This window comes from Poeciliopsis prolifica, unplaced genomic scaffold, assembly GCF_027474105.1.
Source record: "Poeciliopsis prolifica strain line A6 unplaced genomic scaffold, Auburn_PproV2 SCAFFOLD002, whole genome shotgun sequence".
Classification (NCBI taxonomy): domain Eukaryota; kingdom Metazoa; phylum Chordata; class Actinopteri; order Cyprinodontiformes; family Poeciliidae; genus Poeciliopsis; species Poeciliopsis prolifica.
The window spans coordinates 20,408,343-20,418,129 of NW_026562377.1; the positions used below are offsets into that span (position 1 = coordinate 20,408,343).

At 39.8% G+C, this 9,787-nt stretch overlaps 1 protein-coding gene across 1 annotated transcript; it reads left to right on the forward strand.

Annotated features, from left to right (window-relative positions):
• The first annotated feature begins 1,989 nt into the window (after positions 1-1,989).
• On the forward strand, positions 1,990-9,392 carry LOC129369345 (uncharacterized). The gene is made up of 12 exons (XM_055044713.1): positions 1,990-2,204; positions 2,851-2,919; positions 4,349-4,391; positions 4,521-4,669; positions 5,197-5,278; positions 5,925-6,087; positions 6,198-6,271; positions 6,371-6,447; positions 6,534-6,634; positions 7,340-7,428; positions 7,502-7,648; positions 9,125-9,392. Exons 2-12 carry the CDS (start codon positions 2,854-2,856, stop codon positions 9,277-9,279), a joined length of 1,146 nt encoding a protein of 381 aa, XP_054900688.1. The 5' UTR covers positions 1,990-2,204; positions 2,851-2,853; the 3' UTR covers positions 9,280-9,392.
• Positions 9,393-9,787: the final 395 nt, after the last annotated feature.

The following is a 9,787-nucleotide window of genomic DNA, read 5'->3' on the forward strand; positions in this document are numbered from 1 at the left end:
TTTGTGTACGTGCAGATCATCGAGCATTCCTAAATGAAGAATCAAACCAAACACCAAAGAGATGTTTTCTTTTCTGAGAAGCTACAAACAAATTACAGTTATTTTTGAAGAATGAGCCTCTCTCTGGAGGTTCACTGTGCTTTGCTCAATAGCCAAAGCATGTACACTGATACAGAAGGGCTCAACTGGATTGCGCAGCCCATGAAAAAAAATAAAAACATCACTGCTCCTAGGTTCTTCAAGCTCTTGATTAATGAATCAATTTGCGAGCTCCATTAAGCACATAGCTCATGCGTATGTTTAATGTTTATTGGCTAATATCCATTACAAACACATGTTGTTTAGATTGTATAAGTTTCCATTACTATTTAATATCCCCATGCACGCCCTCGTACATTTTTGTAAATAACACTGGAAATCATGTAGGTTCCTGCATATTTTTTAACTATACTTTTACTAGTATATTTGATGTTAATATTCAATTCTATTTGAAGACCCATTTTCTACAGCTAGGTCCTCCTCATTAGCCTACTTTAGTATATATATACATATAAAGATTTTATTTCCACCCCTTCTCTCACCATCTTGTAAAAGGAAAGATGTAAGTTCTATTTCAGCCTTCTCCTTTGAAGCATGTGAAGGTGCCCATGAGCAAGACCCCAACTTGCCTAAGTATTGGTAAATTAATATACGAGAAGTTCTGCTTGTGGTTGAGTGAATGTGACTCCAGCGTGAAAATGTTATATGGTCAGTATGACAAGTTCAGTCCGTCCTCCTTTTTGATATCTTTCAATCTGGTGGCATGCAGGCGTGTCACATGCAGATTGCACGGACAAGGCCACGGCGCCTCCCTGTGGGTGAAGCAATGCATTACATCACTGTTGTATTATATTTGAGGTAAATAAATCATACCGAAGGGTGAATAATAAACTTATTATAACCTAAGAAAACACATTTAAATAAAGAATGATGGAACAGACCTGTTTCATTAACTGTAGAGCTGTGAAATCCTTTGGATAAAAAAACATTTCAATATCAGAGGAAGATAAACTGAACACCGTTACGTGCCAGAAACTGGGACAAGTGCGTCCCTGTGGAGGAGTTTTGGCCTGCTCTTTGGAAAATTGTTTTAAATTGGCCACAGTGGATGACTCAGAGCATGGACCACCTGTTTAAAGTCAAGCTATAGCATCTCAATCAGATTTAAGTCTGTATTTTGACTAGCCAACTCCAAAATCTTTGTCTGATTGTGTGTTTTTTTTGTTGTTGTTCTTTTTGTTTATTCAGTTTTTTATTTTAGCTGTTCAGTAGTTCGTTTGCTGCTATGCTTCTATGCTATTCTATTAGGCCGCACAATCCAAATGTGTTTGAGCTTAAAGTTAGAAACTGATGACTGAACAGACAGCAGAATTTATGGTTCAATACAATGGAGAAAATTGTCAAATTTACCTGTAGGAGCAAACCAGTTCCAGACCATTACACTACCAGCTCTGTGTTTAACTGTTGACATGCTCTGTACGTTTTTACCTCACACCACACACCTACTCAAAAGTTGTTTGTTTGTTTATTGTGAAAGATAAACTTCTTGTTTTGTTTATTTATTTATTCATTCTTTTTTTTTTTTAGCAGTGGCTTTATGTGCATGCAGAAGATAATGAATAGATATTGCTGGACAATAGATAATATATCATTTTAATTCTACAATAGGCCGTGACCATTTTGATTCGATTGAAAACACAATTTTGCATTCTCCACAATATTCATCTGAGAAGCGAATGAATCAGCAAAAAGTGGGGAAAACACATGTGGGTGTGTGTTTAGAAAGTATCCATGGCACACATTTCAGCGAAACGCAGAAAACACATAAAAAAAGCCAAATTTCTAGTCAGAGCTGGACCACGTCATGTGTCTGCCTTGCGTACTCCGCTACAGTAGGTGGCGGTATACAAGGTAGAAATGACACTGTAGTATGAAAACGCAAAACAGAAGAAAAACGAAGAAGAGTGAAGCTGAGTGGTGACCCGCCGGCAGAGAAGAAGCTTGAAGTGTCCGTATTCTCTGTTCTGAGTCAGTCCTGTGGATTTGTAGTTAGACTAGCTGCTCTGCTACTTTGACTTTTACCTCCATGTTGCTCACGTAGCGAGTAATTACAGCGGGGAGAAGAGTACTGAACCCCATAACTAAGAGTTGGATCCCCAATTGAGGTAAAAACAGGCAAATAAATAAAATATAGAGGCTATAATATATCATGGTATTCCGTCCTACCTGTTATATATCTTAAATTAAATGTGTAATGTTAAGTAATAGTGTTGTAGCAGATGTCAGCGAGCTGCCGTTACTTTCCAACCGCTGTGGCATAAATGAGCCTCCAACTTACTGTCTTTATAAGACAGTAAAATGTGTCTAATTGATCAACCATTACAGTCACATAAAAAATAAACACCTGTTTATACAGAAGTGATTTGTTTGTAAAGCCTCCTCTGTTGTTGGAATAAGAGTTTAATTCTAAGGAATAAAATTGTTTTAAACTTTATCCAAGCATGACTCACTAAGTGTTTCTGCCAAGATCAGTTCAACTGCACTCATGAGATCTCTTGCTAAAGTCTATCATTATTGGACAACTTGACTATCCAGGATCTTGGATTTCAACTTTAAGTGGCAAAAGGTTTTGCAACGTAATCCTCCTTGGAGTGTCAGAAAGCCTAACTCAGCTGTTGCATCAGAGAGCTGGGACAAATTGGGTCTCGGGTTACTCCCCTACCGTAGCTCCACTGCTATTTTTGCTGGAAAAACCTCATACTGATCAATGATCAATTACATGTGATGTTTGACTTTCTGCTTCTATCTCAGGATATGAACTGGGACAGTCGGTTAAACTCCATCCTGTCTGTAGCCGACGGCAACGTCGCCAAGATGAGGGTGAGTACATTCAAGGATGAGCCATTACTTTTTAATCAGTGTAGAATCTTCCTTTGGTTTTGCTTCTGCTCTCAGTCACCCTATTGTCACTGATAAGGAAGAATACACAATTCTCCTGGACGATTGCACACCAATTCCTAATCTTCCATTTTATGGAAAAGAATGTTTATTGTCATCTACATATGTATATTTAATCCGAAACAACTTGACTGATATGTATAAGTCGAGGTTTAGAACCAAGCACGTCCCGAAAAGAGCCCTGGTTACAATAGTAAACCTTGAAAATTCATTTTGATCACTGTTACAATTTTTATTAGAATTTTATTAGAATTTTTTATTAGAATTTTTCTTGATTTCGATGATCTAGATCATTTTATGGCGCTGTTCAAGGCGCCAAACTTTGATTTTCGGCGCCTCCTTGAACATCAGTTTAGTTTAAATGATTTTGTTCTCAATCGATTGTCTTTATATTTTACTGGTACAAGATTTGTTTAGCCCTTATTGATAACTTTGAATCCAAGAAAGGTTATGGTGTTCAGTTTGCCACAAGGATGTATTCTTGGTCCGATTTGGTCTAATTTACTTTTCTTGGTTTTGATGACACACATCTGTGTTATGCTTACAACGGTAACCTTGTACATAATCTTGCTGAATGCCTTTCTGATGTCAAGTTTCTAAAGTTGAACGAGGACAAAACTGAGATTCATCTTGTGGACCTTGATAGTCTGAAAAACATCTGAATCCTTTGTTGGTTTAACTTGTGAGCATGTTAAACCAACATGTCACTTCAGATAGTGACCTTAGTTTTATGAAACACATCCAAGGTCTGAATTTTATCACCTTAGAGTCAATCCAAAGTCAGATCCCTTCTGTCTCAACCTGTCTTAGAAAAACGGATTCATACCTGTTATTTATTTTGATTTTCTTTTCTTTATATCCAGAATAAACTTTGCTCTTGTTCTTCCGGTCATTATGCTCCTGTCCTCTGAAATTCTCTTTCATAAGACTTCAGATCAATTTCTAGCTTTTTAGACTTTAAAGCAAACTCGAAACATGCTCGTTCTCTCCGAATTTTAGCTGGGAATATTTGGTTTCATAAATGGCATTCTACTTATTATTTTTTGACTATATTCACTTCCTTCAATTTATGTTTTCACGGGATCTTTTTTTTTCAATAGTTTTTTTCATTCTACTTTTCTTTCCTAGCACATCGAGTCTTCATTTGTCAAATGAAATGTGCATTATAAACAAGTTTGACTCGACTTCTAATTCACAGTTTTAGTGGAGAAACAGCAGGTGGCAGTAGAGCCGCTTCAAATCCTCCAAACCAACTTGAGTTTTAAAATGGTTCTTGGCTTTTCGAGGTGAAATCAAATGAGAGTTTTGTTGTTCCCCCTTGTACTTCTGAATAGTTTTTGTGTGTCAACAGGAAAGACTGACATCTGCTGGGAAATTCCCTCAAGGAGCAGAAGGTGGGTGAATTATTTCAGATTCAAAAGGGAAGTTCCCACCTGTTTGTTTAGCTTTTTTTTTCTTCTTTTTTTTCAAACTAATCAAATCATTTCAGATGACTTTGTTTTACCTCTGGTTCGCATTTGCAGTGAAAGGGAGTGAATTAAGTTCACATTGGGACCCTCCTGCTTCTTTCTGCGCAGCGCGCCCCCACTACAGGCCTCCCTCACCTCTCCGTTCGGGCGTGCAGTGGGCTGACCTCGCCGCCATTCAGTCACAGCTTCAGATACAGAGTGAGGTGTGTGTCCGTTTCGTCCAGTTACTTCAGGTGTCTTTTTTGTTTGTTTGTTTTTTAAATGTGATTAGCCAGCACAAAGTCACTCTGGAGTGTGAGCTGGAAACTAATGAATGGTTTTCAGTATTTTTGATAGTAATGATCTAAAAGTGTGGCAGGCATTGGCTTTTCTTCCACTCATGTTTGTTTTGCCGTACTTAAATGTTTCAGGTCATTCAACTAATTTCAGTGTTACCTGATTTAGTACAACCAGACGTTTTCAAACTGTGACTTTTTTGTGCTGTAACAAAACCATCCGACGAAACCTGAACCTGTGTGAAAAGTAACTGCTTTCTAAAGGTAATAACTGTTTTTGCCACAACTGACATCAGATTTTTTTTCTCCTCCTAAAAACAAAATTAGGCACTTTACAGCATTTTTAAGCATTATGGGCTTGTTTTTTTTCCTGCCGTTTGTAACGTCTATGTTGCTCACTACATTCAGATGCAGCAAAATTCTTGGACTTTTTTTTTCCTGCTCTTGCTTTCCAGCTGATTGAGTCCTTCTCACTGAAACTCCATGGCCTGGAGAGGGAGAAGCAGTCTCAGCAATACCACATCCAGACTCTGCAAGGTATCTCACTTCTCCCCTCGAATCTCCTACTCGATGCCATCATCTTCTTGTTCATATGACATGCAGTGACTTGTTTTCTTAAGCAGAAGTTGAAAACTTGAAGGTGTTAGAAGTCATTCCTGAAGCAATACAAGAGTTACAATAATTGTAAGATACTAAAGTTTATCTATATGGATACTTTCACAAATGGAAAACCCAAATGTAAAAATGATTGAGGATAGGGACGTTTAAACATTTGAATGAAAATTAGTCGTTATTCCAAATTTCTTTTTAGGTAAAAGTGTGTTTGTTTCTCCTTCCGGCTTCTTCATTTGACCAAGACTCGCCCAATGACAAGAGTTTTATAGACAATGAGTGTTTTATGATCTGTCACTGAGGTCAGACTCTAAACACACAGCATGTGCAGCTGGCAGAAAAAGAAACGTGGGCGTTTTTTTTCTGGGATTTTTGCAGCATCAGCAGCTTATTTTACTGTGCAAAGGCACTTAGTATGTATTCACAAAAAGCTACATAACCAAGACATGACAGTACCGCCAGTAGCCTAATTAGCAGATGGCGCCCAACTGTTCTTCCAACAGAGGACGTATCTCACTATTAACTAAATTTGGAATTTATTCTGATTTAACTCCATCGCTGGCTGTTGCAGAGGAGGTGCGGAGTCTTCGTGAGGAGCTCAGGAAGAAGGACAGAGAAAGAGCGGACCTGAGTTCAGACGTGGAGCGAAGGATGGAGCAGTGGAGGAGGGAGGTTGGCCGTGACCTCAGCAGCCTTGCGAGGGGAAACTACTTGCGAGGCGACCTGAAGGAGAGGTGCAAAACTCCTGCAGCCGCCCGCCTGACCGGATTGCACCAGAGCGACAATATGAACGGGTTTTTTTTGCCTGTCAGTGCCGTGACATGCTTTCTGTCTGTTTCTTCAGCTTCAGCTCCAAGCTCGGTCGGGATGAGCTGGAACGTTTGCGGAGAGAGCTGGACGCGCTGAAAACACAAATGAGTGAGTCGCAGACACAACCACAGCTCGGCTCTAATTTATTGATTCAGTCGCAGACAAGTAAAACGTTCCCCGTGTTTCCTCTGCTTTGCTTGTCCAAAGGGAGACAAGAGGAGGACATTCAGCTCCAGCAGACGGAGGCGAGGGAGACGAGAAGACAATGTGAACACAGCCGCAAGGTAAACACACACACGCACCTCCCTGTCTGCTTGAAGCTCGTTGCTTGTGTGGCATCTGATCCTCAGCAGTTGTTTTTGTTGCTCAGATGCTGGAGGAGCGGATAGGAGGCTGCAGAACACCCAGCAGTGATCTGATGAGGACGCTCTGCCACTATTCGCTCACTCAGCAAGAGGTGCATCAGATGAGGTGCGAGGGAGTGTGTGTTTTCTTTTCTGCACTAATTCAATAGAATAGAATAGAAAAGCCTTTACTGTCCCACGAAAGGAAAATTGTGGTGCCGCAGATAGAAAGGTTCAAATAAAAAGTTCTTAAAGTGTTAAAAGTGACATATAAAAAACAGGATTAACAGTAATAATAATAATAATTGCAATATTATACAAGGGTATAACAAAAAATAATGTGCAGTTCTTAGAAACAGGCATATCGAATTCATGATCAAAGGGACGTGCAACTGAGTCGGATTGCTTTTCCAAAAATGCGCATGATGCGTATCGAACATTAAAAAAGGATATCGACTATTTACAATAAAGCACATCGGTGCAGAAGAACAGATGTGCAGTAACAGTGGAAATTAATTTAAAAATGAGTAAGACCAGAGCAGATTGTGCAAACGCCTGCATGGATGTAAACATTTAAATTGATTTTGTTGGTGATGGTTTTGAAGTCTGACAGCTGCTGGGAGGAAGGATCCGCGGTAACGCTTCTTTGTTTATTTAGGATGCAGCAGTCTGAAACTGATACGGTGAAACTTACAATTGCTTTTATCTAACACAAACCTCATCAAAAGGCAGAAAAAGTGGGTGGGAGGGGGGTGAAAAAACAAAGTTTTTGCTTTCTGTGTGTGCTTCATCTTTTTATTTTGCGTCACAAATGGCGTCGTTTCTCCTACAGGACAGCTGTGTCAGAACTGAAGAGTGAAGTGAGGAGTCTCTTTCACCGAGGACAAGAGTTAGCATCTTCGCCGCAACAGCTCAAATCGGGTTTGTCCCTCTTTTGTCCTCCGACTCTTTGTCCCTCAGCACAACGTAACTGCAGGTATCTGTCGCTTTCTAGGGGACCCGCCGCTCCCGGCCCCTCGGAGCCACAGCAAAGGACGCGCAGCTGATGAGGCGGATTCCGACTCGGAGGATTTCAGTCCGACCCCGAGTCTCTCGGAGATCAGCTCTGATGATCTGTCCTGGCTGGAGGACAAAGAGCCCGGTAGGAATTTACGGAGAACTGTTCACATTGCTCGGAGGTTTTCCATGTTTTTTGACTTCAGTGATTTTATAGGAATGAACAACTCTAGTAATTGTTAAGTGGAAGGAGAATCTTTGAGGCTTTGCAAAATACTTACAAATATATATATTTTTTAACTACCAAGTATTTTAAAAAATACAAGTATTTCTTAAAAATAAAAAATAAATGATGCTGCCAATACTTATGATTCATATTTTACAGTTTGTGGGTTAGAGGGATTAAAGTTATAACTTAAGTACAAGAACAATTGACTCACATGCCAGAACCGGAAAACACTGAGCAAACTGTACAAAGTTTTATTTAAATTATTGATACTTAAGTTGCTAAGTAGGCAAGAAAGAGTAAGCCGGATTTAGACTAAGATCAAGTTAACCACAGAAAGACCTTTTTTTTCCTGAGTAGTTAACGATTGAAAGTAATTAATTTCGCAAGAATTTTTTCTGGGCGTAGCTTTTGCAAACATCGCATCATTTTCTTTCCACATTACTGTCACTACTTTGTATCAAATAGAATCCCAGTGCAACACATTGAGGTTTGTGGTTTCAGCTTGAGGAGTCGTGGAAGTGGACCCGGTGTCCTCTGGTGAACCGTACAGCTGAGCGTGCCGAAGCCTTATCCGAGACAAGCTCATAAACCTGTTCTCAGAAACAGCAGAACGGTTCGACCAAATGGTTACAGTGGGACTGATTTTTTTTAAAATCTTTTTAAGCAAGTTGGGACTTGTAGTTCACTCGTTGTACCTCCCCCGCACACCTGGCTCAGCCTCTCCGACTGATGCCGTTGGATTTGACTCATAAGGTGAAACAGAAAGCTTTGCCTGCCAATTTTGCATTTGTTTTTGTTAATAAAATTACTTTTGGCATCATGTTTGCCACTTTGAAGTCCAGAAACTGTTTTCTCACCTCATGCTAATTTTACTCTACAACATTTAAAGGCCTGAAAAAAATCACATATATTAGGTTTTCAATATTTGACTAGAACTGAAAAATCCACCCCAAATGATGTGCAGCAGCAAAGGAATACGTTAAAAGTCCCGTCGTGTTCCTACATGTGCGGATGAAGCTCTAGAGTTTCCTTTTTGAGAAACTATCGTTTCGTGGGAAACGTGCATCTGGGAGACGCAGATGCATGTGGGAAACATGCATCTGCGTGGGCCGTATGCTGCCGACCCCTGAGACGTCCTGCAACGTTCCCGGAAGAGATTACAATCAGTGCTGGAAATGCTTCCCACAGCAATTTAGGATTGTTAAATCAGAATCATTTGCATTCACACAGACACACAGAGAGAGAGAGAGAGTTGGATAATAGTACACAGTTGATAGAAGGGGGAGGTAAAAAAGAAAAAAAAGAGAAACCCTTGAATGCCGATGACATAAACGGAGATAAGCAGTGACTTTCATTCACAAATTAACTGCTTCTTTCTTCGTCTCTTGTCAGCCTCACGACGACGGAAACCCCGGAGCGCCAAGTCCACCCGGAGCGACTTCACCGCTCCGAAATCAGACGTGGAGGATGACGGCGACGATGATCTCCTTAATGACGTGGACGTTTGCCCAGAATTAGAATCTGACCTGAGTCTTACAGACCTCTAATGGACTATGCTGGGAAATGAAATATAAAAAAAAAATTTTTGTAATCTACTGTGAAGCAGTAAAAATAGCAGTGTTTTCATGCAATCTGAATAAAATTTGGCAAAAACAAACAAGCAAGTGTAAGGCTCACTTTCTATTTGAGGCTCCATGAGAAAGGGAAAGAAAACGGTGCCAAACACTCTGAAGGCACAATCCACTCAGTGAAGCACGGTGGTGGCAGCATCATGCTGTGCCCAGGCTTTTCTTCAGCAGGGACAGAGAAGCCTTGTTGCATATTCAGAAAATAACTTTATGCCATAAATGGCTAAAAAAAAATTATTTTGTGTTGATCATTCAAGTGAATTGTTGAAAAAGTATTTCGATTTTCAGGGCCGCAACTAATAATTATGAAATCAATTGATTATTGTATCGATTATTCTGACAACCAAGCAAAAAATAAAGCAAATTGTGCAGATTTTTTTTATCTAGCCACTTTAGCCTTTAAAAAACAAACTAGAAATACATTGAA